This window comes from Tripterygium wilfordii, chromosome 15 (genome assembly GCF_013401445.1).
Source record: "Tripterygium wilfordii isolate XIE 37 chromosome 15, ASM1340144v1, whole genome shotgun sequence".
NCBI classification, from domain to species: domain Eukaryota; kingdom Viridiplantae; phylum Streptophyta; class Magnoliopsida; order Celastrales; family Celastraceae; genus Tripterygium; species Tripterygium wilfordii.
In genome coordinates this window covers 5,001,321-5,018,378 of record NC_052246.1, presented here as the reverse complement: position 1 = coordinate 5,018,378, position 17,058 = coordinate 5,001,321, and the positions used below count along the sequence as shown (strand labels likewise).

The following is a 17,058-nucleotide window of genomic DNA, read 5'->3' as shown; positions in this document are numbered from 1 at the left end:
ATTCAACTTAGAGGGCCAGCTAGGATCAATCTCAATCCTATTAGAAATAGAGCCATCCCCTAGCCAGTTATCTCTCCATAGGTTAATATTACCTTTCCCAATTATGAATTTCATGTTATTTTCCATAAAATTTCTAACCCTACAAATTCTTTTCCAAGTGAAAGAGCCTAAGGGAGAAGCTATGGAGGGGTGGACATTCTTGCAGAATTTTTGACTCATAAAGAGAGCCCACATGGAGTTTAAATTCCTGAATTTCCACCATAATTTACAATTTAAAGCTTGCACCATATCATCAAAGCTTCTTATACCTAAACCACCCCTCAGCATAGGGCCTGGTGATTTTCCTCCAAGCAACCCAATGGTGTTTTTTGCCAAATTCAGAATTTCCCCAAAGAAAATTATGGAGTTCAAATGATTAATGACTTTTTTAGGGGGATCAAGAACAGAGAACAAGTAGGTAGGGAAGGAAGACAAGACATGCTTTAGCAAAATTAGTTTTCCTCCTGAAGAGAGCATAGCGGTACTCCAATTCACTATATGAGATTTAAATTTTTCAACTAAATTGTCATACATGGCAATTCTTTTCCTATCACATGACAAAGGGCACCCTAAATACACTATAGGCAACTCCTTTCTTTTAAAACCAGAGATGTGGAGAAGGGTGTTGATCCTAGACGGGTGCATCTTTTTAGGAAAAATTATACAACTTTTTTCTTTTGTTGATTTGTTGGCCAGAACATTTTTTATATAAAGAAAGGACTTTCATAAGACCTTCAATGGCTTTTTTAGAACCATTAGAAAACAGAAGCAGGTCATCCGCGTAAGACAAGTGAGAACTAGCATTAATTTCTCTTCCAAAGTAATAAGAAAAAGCAGGATTGACAGCATGGAAGGCTTCTAGAGACAAATGGTTCTTAAAAAAGAGATTTATGGCTTTCCCTAGATCTTCACCTTGACACCAAATACCATTATCATCTTTCAAATTATCAATGAAAAGCTTTTGTCTTTGGGCTTTGACAGAGGCATGAAAAATTTTTGTGTTAGCATCCCCCTCTTTGCACCATTTAATCCTAGCCTTTTGTTCCCAAAACATTTCTTCTTGTTTAAGAACATTTGAGAGCTCTACAGTTTTTTGCAATAAATAGTTTTTTAATGCTACAGTTGGGGTATGATCATAAACAGATTGAATTTCATCAAGATCATTTTCCATAGAGTTGATTTTTTGGAAAATATTTCCAAGACAGTTTTTGTTCCAAACTTGAAGAGCATTTTCAATCTTTTGAGTTTTTCACAGACTAAGTTAATTGGCCTACCCTTAATTGGATCATCCCAACTATTTCTAACTATCTGAAGAGAATTTTTGTGAGTGGTCCAGGCATTTAGAAACCTAAAGGGTTTGGGGGAGCTAGAATTAATAGGAATCATTTTGATTAAAATTGGGGAATGATCTGAGTGAGCTCCAGGAAGGTGAGAGACAAAAAGTAGAGGCAAAAGAAGATTGCCAAATACCATTAGCACAGATCCTATTAATCCTAGACCAACAAGTTCCATTAGACCAAGTAAAGTTAGACCCTGAATAGCCCAAGTCAAAGAGATTAGCATGATGAAGGGCTTGAGAAAAGTCATTGACAACCCCTCTATTAACACCAGTAAGACCTCTTTTCTCAGAGGGAGAGAGAACCACATTAAAATCTGCTCCCACACACCAAGGCATATCTAGAGAAGAGAGATTTTGGAGCTCAGACCAGAGAGGGATTCTGTCTTTCCTTTTACATTTAGCATACACTGCAGAAATAAGGCAAGGACCCTGACCTAAATTACCCTCTAAAGTTAGAATCTGATCATGGTCATAGGCTCTCTTTAAAGGGAGGGTCTCATTCCAAAACATCCAAATTTTACCAGAGGAGTTACTTGCAAAGGAATTCAATCTAATCTTTTTGGCTAAACTTTGAATTTGATCCACAAGGATAATAGGCTCAAGGGTAGCTAAAATTTGGATGTTATGAGTTTTGCATAAAAAATTTAACCTACTAATAGAAAGGGAGTTGCCAACTCCCCTAATGTTCCAAATTAAGCATTTAAACATCATCATTAAGAGTGGTTTTTTGAGCTTGCTTAAGCTCCTTGGTTTGAGGATTTTTTGAAGAGCCATTCTTTTTATGGTTCTGTTTTGGGGGAGATTTCTTTTTGTTCTGAGAGTTAGCTACTTTTCCTTGAGTAGTGGGCTCTTCAAAAAGAACTACAACCAAATCTATCCCTTTTTGAGTTTTTTTTCTTCAGACTTACTATAATGTTTATAAAATTGTTTAGACATGTCTGAAAAACACTCTGCATTATTTAGTTTATCCCGAATCACTTGACTCCTATGGACAGCTAGAGAAGAATCATCACAGATTCTAAGAGGAATCATGCAATGGGAGTTTTGAGAACCATTAAGGGAAGCTAAATCATTGCATATCATCTGATTAAGTTTATTAGCTGAAGAAGTTCTTCTTAAGGATTGACTAGTGGGTGTGAATTGACGACTGTGAGATTCAATCAAAGCAATATTCTCAACTCCCTTAATTTGCTCAGTTTGAGTGTCCAAGATTTCAAGGTTTTGATTAGACTGGGTCTGATCAGAAAATTCAGCTTGATCTTGATCTTTAGGCCCATGGTCAACATCTGCATCTTTTGTGATAATTGGGTCCTTATCTACAAGATCAACATCCTGATCTAGATCATTTAGAATTGAGAATCTATTATTTATTCTAGGAGGGCTGTCAGGCTCACAGTCATTAAAAATGTCAGGCTGATTTTGGTTGGCATTAGAGCATCCAGGGACATCTAGAGCGGTCTGAATTTTTTGATAGATTTCTTTTAGAGGAGCCTGTGTTACACTGATCTTATCCCCTTGCTTTTTGACCCCTACAACCTTCCATTCAGTGGAAGGTTTTTTGGCCTCTGAATTGGGGGGATTAACAACACTGTTGTTGTTCTTGGGTTGAGGAAGACTAAGTTTTTTTGGACCACAGTTTGACTCTATATGACCAACCGAAAAACATTTGGAGCAGTATTTTGGGATGTTTTCATATTCTACTGCTTGACAATAGTCCTCACCTTTGTTCCCTAATTTGATCCTAATTCTTTCTGGAAAATCACCTAGTAAGTCCATGGCTACACTGATCTTAGCCATGTTAGGGCGAGAGAGAGAGGCAATGGCTGCGTCGATCCTTAGAGGATCGCCAAGGCCTTTCACAATATAAACTAATGAAGAATCGTTGAAGAATAAGGGGGCAAACCTGGAAGAGTTATCCAGACAGGCACAATGGATGATTCCTTGTCTGATGCGGAATGTGATCCACAATAAAGAACTAAATTAAAACAACTTCTACAATTCAACTCACACAAAATTGACAAAGTAGGGAATAAGAGAAACCTCTCTATTATTTCATTCCATAATTCAATAGATGGTCTCTAATGAGAGTTTACAACCTTAAGTAGTCACAAGAAACCCTAATTGTCTCAAAGAAAGTAAGTAAAAATGAAAAGAAATCAAATACTTTAGGAAAAACGTATAAATATGGGCGAAATCACATAAGTGCCCGAAACTACATCAAAAAGGCCTTAAATTGATGTCCGAATTCTTCCATAAAGGTAAATCCGTTACAACCACATCGAAGGTTGCGAAAATAGTTTCGATTTGATATGTTGCGGGCCGAAAACGGACACTTGCGCCGAAAGATATGACCCTTTTAGTAAACTTGGGCCATACACCCTTATTTGCAATCCCAATCCGCATAAAACTGGTCCATGACTGCATTAATTATGGTATTCAAAATTTGATGACTTCTCAAAACAGCACACCTCTTTATTATCATTAATCAAAACAAACATGGGAGAAGCTAGTTGTACAAACCAGCATTGAAATTGAGGCACAATACACACCTCTTTATTATAAAATGACAATATCATATGACCTCAATGAGGTACTAATAAAAACTGAATATTTTTAATTGCTATATCAGAATTGTTTCTGTAAATAGTTCACAAGGTTCTTGTCCACTTGAAATGCCTTGGTGAGTACATCAGGATTGATGGGAGGATTGGACCCGAACACGGCATCTGCTATTGTAATGACACCAGCATTCTGGCTGCTCAAACTTGCAAACGCAACAGCGTTTGTCTTCCCAATATTGAGTTGGAAGTGAATGAGACCGATTGGGAACACAAAGACATCTCCTGGGTTTAGGATTTTAGTGAATAGACGGTTATTGTCTGCATTGGACGTGACGAATCCAACATAAAGTTGTCCTTCAACGACTACAAGGATCTCTGTGCCGCGAGGGTGAGTGTGAGGTGGGTTTAGGCCGCCATATGGTGCGAAGTCAATGCGAGCAAGGGATATGCCAAGCGTGTTGAGCCCTCCTAGTTCGTTGACAGTAACAGGAGTGACTTTAGAACCAACTGGATTCGAGGTGTTTCCGACAATGTTGAGACCCGAGTAGAAGAAATCGTTCACATCGACGAGCTTTGGGTCCTTGCAGAACTTCCCATTCACAAACACTGCAAGAAAGAAACTCCATAATCTTAAAATGTTTTCATTATAAAAATATATGGAATTGTGGCTGGGAAGTGATAGAATACAACGAAAGAATTTCAATTGAACCAATCAAATCCCGGTAATAATTTTGATGAGATTTGATTGATTTTGATAGTCATGATATATATATATATATATAACCCGCGCTCATACGGCTATAGCAGGAAAAAAAAAAAAAGGAAAAAGAATAATTTACATACCACCATTTTTGGTGTTATTGAGGTCTACGCAGAAGTCCTGCAGAGGGCTGGGATCATAAGCAGAGGCAATTGAGGAAGCCAAAGCCAAAAGAGCAAAAGCTACAAGAAAAGTAACACTTTTCATTTCGGCAATTAAACTGTGTTTGAATTGCTTTGTAAACTTGGATTTTGAGAAATCTAAAGTGGTTTTGTTTTGTGTTTAGAGACATTTGGTGGGGATGTATATATAGGTGGAGGTCACTGACGAAGTCTGTAAAATATTTCTACATGAACCAAGTAGTCATCCTTTTTTTTTTTGATAAAGAGGATGGTACCTCAAGAATTTATTAAAACCCTCACTTATGGCGGAGTAATACTGTGGTTACAGACAAAAAGACCTTAAAGGAAAAACAAAAAACAAAAAACTACAACAAACCTTAAACTAAAAGACAACTTCCAAAAAGGAAGCAAAGACCGAGAAAAGAAAGAGTCTATCTCAAAACCAAGCAACGAACTCTAAAACTTGATTAACCCTTAGTTTAGCTAGTACATCTGCAACCATAATTGAGTCCCTATGGAGTACTCTACACAAGAACAACTTTAGACTATTTCTGGAAACCAAACCACAAGATAGTCTCTTCTTTCAATTCCTTTCTTTGCCAGGCAGTCAGACACATGATTGGCTTAGTCATCCTTGGCTGTCTATTTTTGTAAAATATTTCTACATGAACCATTCTTTAACAACTACACGGTTTTGCTAAAGAAATTACACAGTTTTTCTATGTGCCAATATTCCTGCAATTGTTGGCCTGGTCAATTTTGTATGAAAGGATCAACAGGTTTTACTTGTAAATTTTGTGTTTATGTTTTGGGTTTTAGTTCCATTATAGTAATGAATAAACAACATTGGAACGTACTCCAACTGGATCTCTGTATTGTTCCAGTTTTTATCAGATGGATGGAACCTATTGTTAAAGTTAATGGTTTAACTATAAGAACATTGACCTGATCCTTTATAAGCTTCAACTTTGAGGAGAATCGGTGTTTCATATGGTATTGGAGCCTTAACCAATCCTGGATATCATAAGTTGAAACGCTATTTTTGGGTGTGCACTTAGTAAATTTATCGGGCCTGTGTACTAACTCACAAGCTATGCATATAAAACAAATCCATAGAAAATTCATGTGTAAGCTCATGTCTCCGAAGAGGATTGGACCCCAGGTGGGACTACGTGACTAGTATGAACCTTACCACTAGGCCAATACATTATTGGCAAGTTGGAATGGTTTGAATCACGAGGCGAGTCGAATTTTCTATATGTAGATTAACAGGTGATATTACCTCATGTTCTATGAATCCTTCTTCCAACATTATTCTATTAATATTACTTCGTCTACTAAAAAAATGATGAAACTTCTTCCCACATAATTAAATAATAATCTACTCTAGGTAATCTTAAGACTTCCAGTCTTGTTTCTTTTGATATATTTTGGATATTGTGTCACTATTTGTTGTTTTTAATTCAGACTAAGTCTTGCAAGTGGCATCTTATCAGGACTAAAGTACACAACCAATTTTCTACCAATAATTAATGTAGAACGTTAGTTTTGATGTGGTGAAGTGCAGATATAGTGACACATATTTGCAAGCATTTTCTTTAATGTTCTTTCTTTTCTTTGAAATTAAATACAAATTAAGTTTGAAAAGAGTTGAATGCAACCATGTAGACTAAGTTTTTTTTTACTTGTTACGTAATGGTTTGAATACATTAATGTTCAAATCTAGACAACGAGACTATTGAAAATGACACATTTAAAAGAGTAGAAAATGAGATGTTTTGATGATTTGGTCATGCAGGGTCGTGGAACTGACGAACCAGGCAGGCGTGGACAAGTTCTATATGGATTGGGATCAATAGGGGATTTGATGGCACGTTATCATACAAAGTTATAATTTTATTTTTAATTATTTTCTTATTATAACTCAAGTAATATCTTTTAGGGTAGTAATTTTAGGAGTCTATAATATTTTTTATGAAAAAAGTTACAATTTAAGTACGGTTATGTAAACCTAATATAAATATGTTGTTAAGACGATTTGTTTTGTAATTTTGAGAATTATAATAAAATTGGGGAGAAATTTCTTTTCCCTACTTTGTTCAATTCTTGGTGGATTAAAACTAATAGAAGTTTGTATTGTTTTCGTGAATGTCCCCTTTGTTTCACCAATCGTTGCATTAATTGGTGTCGGAGCTTCGCACGGTCCTGAATCATGTCACCAAAGAGACAAGCTGTTGTAAGGGATGAATAATGTAGGGTCATGGGACATATGAAGTAGGCGGGCGCAGACTAATTCTGTTTGGCTTTGGATAGATAAGGGGCTTTGATCCATTGCGCTAAAAAAAGTCATTATTTTAATATTTTTTTTCTTTTATATGTCAAGTAATATCTTTTAGGATATTATTTTTAGGAGTCAAATATCTTTTTTTAAGTAGAAAAGTTACAATTAAAGTTTGGTTATCACAGAATATGTAACCCTAATATAAATAAGCTTTTAAGACTCTTTGTTTGATAGTTGTGAGAATTGTAATAAAAATTAGAAAATTATCTCTTTTTCCTATTTTGTTTAATTCTTGGTGCAAATGCTGATGCAATTATCATTAAGGGCACAATTGAAAAAATATGTTCCAATAAGAACGATTGAAAAAAAAATATGAGTAAAGATACAGCTCACTAAATTACCTATATACCACTTTTTATTTAATTAAATTAAGTCCATGCATTGGTGCCTTTTCTTGTTTCTTCTCTCATATTTTTGTCCAGAACATCATCGATTTTGTCTTTTTATATCTTAATAAAAAATTGTTGTCCTAAAATACTCCACTTTTATAAAACACTATACTTTGCAGTCACATCACACCCTGCTCATATTGTTCTATTTTATATCTTAATAATAAGGTCAATCCAAATGAGAGAGATGGAGACAAGAAACAATTACATTATTATCAATAATCAAAACAAATTAACATTGGCAATGCTAGCTGTGTAGAAAACAAGAACTGAAATTGAGGCACAATACACACCTCATTATTATAAAATGACTATATGTTATGACCTCAATGAGGTACTAATGAAGATAAATATTTTCAATTGCTAGGCCAAAACTGTTTCTGTAAGTAGTTCACAAGGTTCTTGTCCACTTGAAATGCCTTGGTGAGTACATCAGGATTGATCGGAGGATTCGACCCGAACACGGAATTTGCTATTGTAATGACACCAGGATTCTGGCTGCTCAAACTTGCAAAAGCAATTGCGTTGGTCTTCCCAATATTGAGTTGGAAATGAATGAGACCGATTGGAAACACAAAGACATCTCCTGGGTTTAGGATTTTAGTGAATAGACGGTTATTGTCTGCGTTGGACGTGACAAATCCAACATAAAGTTGTCCTTGGACGACTACAAGGATCTCTGTGCCACGAGGGTGAGTGTGAGGTGGGTTTAGGCCGCCATATGGTGCGAAGTCAATGCGAGCAAGGGATATGCCAAGGGTGTTGAGCCCTCCTAGTTCGTTGACAAAAACATGAGTGACTTTAGAACCAACTGGATTCGAGGTGTTTCCGGCAATGTTGAGGCCTGAGTAGAAGAAATCGTTGGCGTTGACGAGCTTTGGGTCCTTACAGAACTTCCCATTCACAAACACTGCAAGAAAGAAACTCCATAATCTTAAAATGTTTTCATTATAAGAATATATAGAATTGTAGCAGGGAAGTGATAGAATACAATGAAAGAATTTCAATTGAACCAATCAAATCCCGGTAATAATTTTGATGGGATTTGTTTGATTTTTGATAGTCATGATATATATATATATATATATATATATATATATATATATATATATATATATAACGCACACTGATACGGCTATAGCAGACAAAAAAAGGAAGGAAAAAGAGTAATTTACATACCACCATTTTTGGTGTTATTAAGGCCTACACAGAAGTCCTGAAGAGGGCTGGGATCATAAGCAGAGGCAATTGAGGAAGCCAAAGCCAAAAGAGCAAAAGCTACAAGAAAAGTAACACTTTTCATTTTGGATTTTGAGAAATCTAAAGTGGTTTTGTCTGTGTTATGAGACTTTTGCAGGGAATGTATTTATAGGTGGAGGCCACTGACCAGGTCTGTAAAATATTTGGTTGGCTATTTTCTTAATATATTTTTTACATGAACCATTCCTTAACAACTACACAGTTTTGTTATGTGCCTGGTCAAATTTGTATGTAAGGATTAATGAAATTGAACCATTCTATTTTATTTTTATTATATATATATTCTTAACATGAACCATTCTTTATTTCTAAGTTACAGTGTTTTCCAATTGCTGGCCTGGTCACATTTGTATGAAAGGATCAATGGGTTTCGCTTGTAACTTATTGTTTGTGTGCTAAGCTCAACTTCCATTATAGTAATAAACAAACTACAGCTTGACATATTCTAATCTTTTTTTCTTTAAAAAAAAATAAGGAAATGGTACGTTTGGGTGTCCATATTTCAAGTCTACAATATTCTCTAACCAACATTAGTTGAATGTATAAATTTTTTTTAAATACTGCACATGATAACAGTAACAAAAATCATGTTACTTTGGTGGTTAAGACTTAAGATTTCTTACTCCAAGTTTAATTATCACTAATGTTACTTTTAACTTATTTTTTAAATCCATACAACTAATGTTACAACCATGACTCTTATAAATAAAGCTTTAGGTTCTCATAAAAACCATTATTAAAAATTCACTTGAGGGCTCTTTTTTTTAAATGTGTATAAAATCAGTTTAACACCAGTTAGAGGCATGGCACAACCCAACATTTTAGGTTGATTCGTACCAGTGATCGGTCCAGTATCTAGTTCAACCGATTGAATCAGTGGGTATGTTTCAATATTTAAAACATTGATGTCGACATGTTGTTTGATTATATTTTCATTAAATTGGTTTTGTTTTCAATAAGTGGATTGTATTTATTGTCAGCAAATATATAATCAAATTATTGAACATAAGATGTATTTACTGAAAAGAAAAAAAAAGATCAAACAACATTGACATTGTTTGACCCAAAAGTAAATCCCAATATGGAATCTTGATAGCGATAATAAAGAAAGCTTAACCATAGCAAACCCTTAATTAATTATTTCAAGTACATATATATCAAATGTTTAAAACATTACATAACGGAAATTGGTTCTATTGAACCAAACATTGACAAAGGCAAACAAGCAGCCTCATTATTTGTAAACAACCATATCATATTCATAGTTGCTGGTCTAGAACAGTTTCTGAAGATACTCCACAATGTTCTTGTCTAGTTGAAACGCTTTGGTTAGAACTTCAAGATTAATTGGTGGTTTGGAACCAAATACTGCATTTGCAATTGTAATGACACCAAAATTTTGGCTGCTCAATCCTGCAAAAGCCACTGCATTTGTCTTCCCAATATTGAGTTGAAAGTGAATCATACTGATCGGAAACACAAAAACATCTCCTAGGTTTAGGACTATGGCGAAAAGGCGATTACCATCCGCATTGGAGATTACAAATCCAACATAAAGTGTTCCTTCAATGACTACAAGGATTTCAATGCCACGAGGGTGAGTGTGAGGTGGGTTTAGGCCACCGTGCGGTGCATAGTCAATGCGAACCAAGGCTATGCCGAGGGTGTTAAGTCCTGGTAGTTCATTGACACTAACAGCAGTGACATTAGAACCAACAGCATTTGAGGTGTTTCCTGGCTTGTTGAGACCAGATAAGAAGAAATCATTTGCATTTACGAGCTTTGGGTCCTTGCAAAACTTTCCATTCACAAACACTGCATAAAAGAAATGTTGTGATCAATAAAATCTCCTATACTTTTAATCCGTAGCAGTTAACTTGGGTAGCAAACCAGCACACCAAATCAAACCAAGACTAATAATTAAGCTATATATCAAAACATAGAACAAGCTAGAGTAAGAGTATATATACATACCACCATCCTTGAGTTCATCGATGGCGACGCAGAAGTCCTGAAGAGGGCTAGGATCAAAGGCCGAGGCGAGCGAGGAGGCCAAAGCCAAGAGGAGAAAAGATACCGAGAGAGAAGGAGCACCTTTCATTGTGTAGAGCTTGAAGATTTATCTTTCTTCTGTTGGAGGTGTGAGCAAACAAGCTTTCATGGGGTCTATTTATAGATGGGAATCACTGTAAATTCTTCAACTGCTACACACACGCATGTATCTGCTTCGGTACTTCTGAGTTGTCTATAGAAATATATACTTGTCTATAGAAATATATAGAACTTGAGTAATTAAGAAATATATGCACATTTCCTAACATCAATACTTACTTTGTAAACTGTGATGAATGAATTATATAACCTACTACTGCCAAGACTAGTAAAGTTCCTTTCTTAGAATTCCAACGATAACCACCTTCGTTTCTCTTTCTCTATCAGTCATTGGATTATACGCCATTACCCGCAAATATATTGGCAAATCAGAAATTGTGTCAACGTGAAGAATAACTAAACTTGAAGGTTATTTTCATGTCAAGTTGTCAACTCACCCACTTCTGTTATAATGAGGTATCTTATTAAGAGTAGCAGGTGAAAATGTCGTCATATATATAACCTTTTTAGGTGATCTGAATTGAAAATTTTGTCCAATGAAACATAGCTTGAGAAGAGAATGATTCTTTGATCCCCTCTGTTCCTCTAAATTAATATATATTGACAAAACAAAACCTTATTTTTCTTCTTTGGTTTAAATTTACAACTAACTTTTTCTTTTTAATTTTCTTCTGCTAGCTCAAGCTCAGGAGAAAGTGATTAATAATATATCTTGCTTTAGTCAATCTCAAGGATTTTGGTCCTCTGTTTTTTTATGAGAACATGGATTAGCTATCACCTCCTAAAAAAGTAAAATTATATTAACAATGATAATTTTGCAATTATCTGCATTTAAGCTCTCTTATTATCAAGGTAATACATAATAAGTATGTATGTTGGATTGGGGCTATCCAATTCTTATTTAATGGTTTGGGAGATGTGTGACGTGACATCACACTTTGTATTTTCTTCATCCGAAAATGATAAACGTATATAACATATACGAAAATGACATGTAACCCATCTGTTTGGTAGTCCATGGGAGCCCAACAAGTTTATTCTATTGATTTAATCGATGGAATAGTTTTATTTCCACTCTTTTATCCCATAATTCATTGTCCAAAATTTATTGTTTTAATATAGATTCTATTGTTTTTTAAAGCACAATTTAGAATTCATTGTTTTAGTTTTAAATTCATTTGTTTTTGAAATTTCATTGAAAAAAATAATGGAATTAAGATTTATCCAATAAAATTCATCGATAATGGATCTTGTTAGAAAGAGTTCTATGAATTGACTCTGAATATGGAATTTTTTTAAAAATTTAACATATATTTTGAGAGTTACAATGTTTTAAAATTTCGTTTAAGAGACTTGGGTTCTCATGAGCTACCACTATATGGGATACCTAGCACTACTGTAACATATATGTCCATATCTTTCCATAATCTAGGTGGCACTGATGACTAAGCATGACTACATGACATAAATTAAAAAAAAATTGTATTTCTCTCTCTAAGTTCTAGATGTCGCAGATCTGCAACTTATGGGACAGATCTTATAAACAGTTTTATTTGTAGGGTTTTGGGAGAGCCAGCTAGAGAGGGTCGTATTAAGTTGTAAACACTTGGAGAGTGTCGTCTAGAGCAAGAGAAAGAGCTTTGGGTTAGTTCTTGAGTTCAATAGCTCATTTTTTTTTGTAATATTCTTTATATTAGTGGAATTCTTCGTTGTTCTTCGCCCGAAGACATAGGCAACTTGTGTCGAATCTTGTTAAATCTTGTGTTTTCTTTTTCTCTTTTGTTTCTACATACTTTCTATATTTGAGTTTTGTTCCTTTAATTCACAACAATTGGCATTAGAGTTTAGGTTCAATGGCTCTTGCAAAATTCGAGATAGAAAGGTTTGATTGAACATTTAATTTCCTCAACTGCAAAATCTTTTCACTTTTGTTTTTTTGAAACTTTTGGAATTTGTAATTATTATTAAGAAAGCTAAAGCTAGTCAACAACTTCGAGCAATCACAATGGTATAAATTTGTTGGGGCCAACAAAATGTATTGGTATTAATGATATAAATTTGCTAGCTTGAATTTTGGTGTAATAGAACTGAAATCCAGTATTAATTTTTGATGTAATTGCTACTGTTACTGTGAATTAAGTGGAGCCCAAATGTTCGCTCGTTAAATAGAGCCCATATGTTGGAGCAAACATGGATGCTTTATGGTGGCTAAAGCAATTGTAATGAAGCAACATCAGGCACACATTTCTCCTTTCGTAAATTTTAGTCACACCCCTAAGTTTACTAAAGACACCCCGACTTAAGTTGACTTCACGTTGACCATGTGTTGTTTTAGGAACCCGCTCATAACAACCCATACCCAAAAGCTTTGGTTTGTCGATCTATGGCTCCTACCTATGCGTCCGAGTTTAGTAGTCCCTTTTCGTGACGTCTGGACCACCAAGAGGTACCGCAAGGCCTTGGATTACTACTCATCCAACTTTCATGATTTGATCTCCGAGTTATGTCATCCTCACACTCCTCGCCTGTCTAATCATCGGAATCTTCTACCAATACATGAAGAACCACCGCGTGTGAGTCAAACTCCTCGCAGTTGCCTCCAAGAAGTTGTCCTCGACGGATGCATAGCAGATCAAAGTTTTGTTGCTTTGATCCAGTGTCCTTGGCGGATGAGTTGCAGATCAAAGTTCCGTGGCTTGTGCTTGTGCTTAGAAGGTATTTATTAGGCTTAATTATCTTTGTTTGGAATGTTTGGTTTTGACGTTGTTCTTGTTGCAGAATTCACAGGTGTTGTTGCTGGTGTCAAATATTGATAACATGTTGAATACTTGTATAGTCACTTATTCTTGGATGATTTTGATGTATAGGGTTGTTAATTGTAAATCCCTTATGTATTTGACAAGTTCAATTTGAACTGAGAGATTTGATTTCCCCTTTACTCTGTTTTTCCTTTGGGGTGTATTTTGAAAATGTTCCACATTTGCTATACTTTCAATGTGCTTATAAGAATTTACAATTTTGTGCGAATCGCTTAACAAAGGGATGTCTTTAGTAAATCTAAGGGTATGGCTAAAGTTTACCTTATCCTTTTCATAATGGGCCTCACGGACTTGGTTAAGCCCACACTCATATGGGCCTAGTGTTGTAACCACCTTTCCACAAGGCCCATCTCTTTTTTGTCATTTACCCCTTCTTTTCCATGCAAAAAAAGCTCTGAAAATGGGCTTAAGTATTACACAGCCTCAACCTCACTAAATTCACCACAAAAGGTCCATCATGATAATGTGATATCTCTATTATCAAGTAATTAAACAAACGGTCCATCATGATATCTCTATTATCAAGTAATTAAACAAAGACAAAAGGATCATTAACATCTCTACTAGCTATGAACTATCAGTGTCTTCCATAACCAAGTTTTCAGTTTTCAAACACTGAAACTACACAATTCCATGAAAAGCAAAAAAGAGGTTCGCTTTTATCCCCATTTTAAGTTTCACTGTGCTGACTGGTGAGCTCTCTCAGTTCAGAATATCCAAAATTCAGGAAGCACAAGCTGGCACCAAGCATGAGAAAAGTCCCATCTTCCTCTTCTGCATTTTAGGAAAGAAAAAACAAGCCTCATCATAATGTGAAACCATGAAAACTAGTAGAGAATATCATAGTGAGAGAGAGAGAGACCAACCCGTTTGGAGGAGTTTAGGAGCTCTGGAGGGATCTTGTAGAGATCTTCATCAACAGGTTTAGGAGGCCTAGCACTCGATCTTGGATGATTAATCACTTGAACACTACTTTTTTTGTAGTTAGAGTTCATTTTACGGTGTTGATGACTCTGTTTTCTTGGCAGTTCAGTCACATCACACACCTTCCCTTGCTTTCTCTGTTCCTTCACATTCCTCTCTCTCCCCTTGGTCTTCAAGGATTCACAATCACAACAAAACCAAACTCAAATCATCAAAATTTCATGACCCATTTAAGCAACCAAAAGAGAGAACAGAATGTGAGAGGAGGATTTAATTTACTACCTTACGAGGGGGACCAAGATCACGAGAGGTTTTCTTCTTGAAATCAAGAGCATACAAATCTCCATTATTCATGCATTGATGATCACATTCACCAGAGGAGGAGCTGTAGCGGAACAACCCTGCTTGTCTTGCACACTCAAAATACTGAGTGATTGGCATCTGATTTGTGTAATCCCAGTCTCCAAATGCTGGTATTTGACCACTCCTCCTCCAATCCTGATCAACAAAAAAAAAAAACAACAAATACCCAAAAGGCTCAATAGATTTAGAACCAAAACCCCATCACTGAATCAAAGAAAAGATGAGAACTTTGACAAGAAAACTTACATCCATGTCTTGGGTTCTTTTGAGAGCAAAAGTGGGTTTGGCAAAAAGGGATTTAAAAAGAAACAACCTCTGTGGATTCTCAAGGAAGATATAAATTCAGAGAGAGAGAGAATCTAAAAAGAAGTATACACACATGCTGTTCTGTTTCAGTTCATTTATTGGACCAAACAGAACAACAGAGGAAGAGAGGAAAGGAGAGACAAAACTTGAAGCTTCTGAATTCTGATGATGTGTGGGTTTTGTCAACTTTTTGTGATGATTCTATTAATAATGACTGACTCCAATCTTTTTCCTTTTTTTGCCTTGATTCACGCAGCAGACAAGAAAAATGGGGGTACACGTAAATGGTGGAGGAAAACTACAGAGTCTACTTTTTTCACTTCTGTGTAAAAAGAACTACTGTTGCACAAAGTGGGCTAAAACTGAGAAAAAGCACCTTCTCTTTTCATACTTTTGGGTCTTTCTGCATGTACAGATTTTACAGACAACTGAAAAGTTTTTGGATTGGACGGTAATGGCGGTGGTAATGTGTACTGTTGACTTTGTGGTTTTGGCCTAAAAAACTATTGCAGGGTTAAAATGGGGAAATGGAAGATAAAAGCAAGTGTTTCCCTTTCATCAATAAGCAACCATGTCAGTTGGGTCAACTAATTTGACCCAAAAGCCATAAAAGAAAGGGAAAATGTTGTCAATTTTTTTGTTTTTGTAGCAATTGAGAGACTTATACTGTGTTATAAGTTAATTACTTTTATTGGGCTTGCCAAAAAAAAAAAAAACAAGAATTAGAGACTGGTGTGGAAATCCTTTGAAGACCATTGAAAGCATTCCTTTTCTGGTCATTAGATTATTGAAAAGTGTAAAGGAAACTGTAGGAATAAGAGTCTATACCCATTTTACTAATTGTAATTAATAGATAAACTTGACAAACTTTGTTTTTGGTGCTCGGTAATTACCATGAAAACAAAAAAAAAAGAAGAAACATAGTCAAAGTATTTTTGTCTTGAGAAGTACTCCAAGTAATAACAAACCACATAGAATGTGGGGGAGGGGGATGCTGTTGACCTCGTGCAGTGATAATCCAGTTTTTATAATACCAACTTTTGGACTTTGGGAGTTGGAGATTGTGCAGAGACCAAACCAACCAAACCAGTACCCACATCTCCACATGTATGCAACACCCTTTTCTTGTCTTGGCTTCCATGCAACGGCAAAATAAGTCATTTTTTAAAAGGGTTTATATCCCACATAACTATGTTTCACAAAGTGCGCTAAGAAGTCAAAGTTGGTGACCTAACCGATTGGGTACGCTATTTTGGATCCGGGGAGTGCATGTGAAGTTTGCATAGGTTGTGTATAGTGCTCAAGTATAACGAATGAATGATATATTTTTATTCCACAAAAAAAAACTATTACCATTAAAATATTGATTGTTTTGAATTTATATCCGATTGTTTAAAATTTTCAAAAGGTTTGAATTTGTCATGCACGATGATAATGAATTTGATTTTGTTTTGAAAAAAAAAATATCAATGAATTTTTTAGGTTAAATATTTCCCATTTATGATTTTTTTTTCAAAAAAAATTCGATTTTTCAACCCTTTATGCCCATCCCAACCCAACCAAACCCAACTCATACCAAGATGAGTTCAGTTAACGCGAACATGTGTGGATCGAATGAGGTCTTGGTCAAACTCAACCCAATCCGACCCATGTTCATCGCTAGGATGGTGGGGCCCCTTGTGTACTTAGTTCAACATTTGTATCTTTTAAAAATTAATTGGAC

At 35.4% G+C, this 17,058-nt stretch overlaps 4 protein-coding genes across 4 annotated transcripts; all 4 read right to left on the bottom strand.

Moving 5' to 3' along the window:
* Nucleotides 1-3,829: 3,829 nt before the first annotated feature.
* Nucleotides 3,830-4,967, bottom strand: LOC119980130 (germin-like protein subfamily 1 member 14). The gene is made up of 2 exons (XM_038822791.1): nt 4,783-4,967; nt 3,830-4,545 (listed from the first exon to the last, which is right to left on the bottom strand). Exons 1-2 carry the CDS (start codon nt 4,904-4,906, stop codon nt 4,004-4,006), a joined length of 666 nt encoding a protein of 221 aa, XP_038678719.1. The 5' UTR covers nt 4,907-4,967; the 3' UTR covers nt 3,830-4,003.
* A 2,772-nt stretch (nt 4,968-7,739) lies between these two features.
* On the bottom strand, nt 7,740-8,869 carry LOC120017138 (germin-like protein subfamily 1 member 14). The gene is made up of 2 exons (XM_038870240.1): nt 8,731-8,869; nt 7,740-8,461 (listed from the first exon to the last, which is right to left on the bottom strand). Exons 1-2 carry the CDS (start codon nt 8,852-8,854, stop codon nt 7,908-7,910), a joined length of 678 nt encoding a protein of 225 aa, XP_038726168.1. The 5' UTR covers nt 8,855-8,869; the 3' UTR covers nt 7,740-7,907.
* A 1,044-nt stretch (nt 8,870-9,913) lies between these two features.
* Nucleotides 9,914-10,961, bottom strand: LOC120016500 (germin-like protein subfamily 1 member 16). The gene is made up of 2 exons (XM_038869310.1): nt 10,786-10,961; nt 9,914-10,626 (listed from the first exon to the last, which is right to left on the bottom strand). Exons 1-2 carry the CDS (start codon nt 10,910-10,912, stop codon nt 10,085-10,087), a joined length of 669 nt encoding a protein of 222 aa, XP_038725238.1. The 5' UTR covers nt 10,913-10,961; the 3' UTR covers nt 9,914-10,084.
* Nucleotides 10,962-14,197: 3,236 nt separating this feature from the next.
* On the bottom strand, nt 14,198-15,566 carry LOC120017078. Its single transcript, XM_038870140.1, has 4 exons — nt 15,276-15,566; nt 14,949-15,164; nt 14,609-14,836; nt 14,198-14,516 (listed from the first exon to the last, which is right to left on the bottom strand). The coding sequence occupies exons 1-4, from the start codon at nt 15,279-15,281 to the stop codon at nt 14,466-14,468; spliced, it is 501 nt and encodes a 166-aa protein (XP_038726068.1). The 5' UTR covers nt 15,282-15,566; the 3' UTR covers nt 14,198-14,465.
* Nucleotides 15,567-17,058: the final 1,492 nt, after the last annotated feature.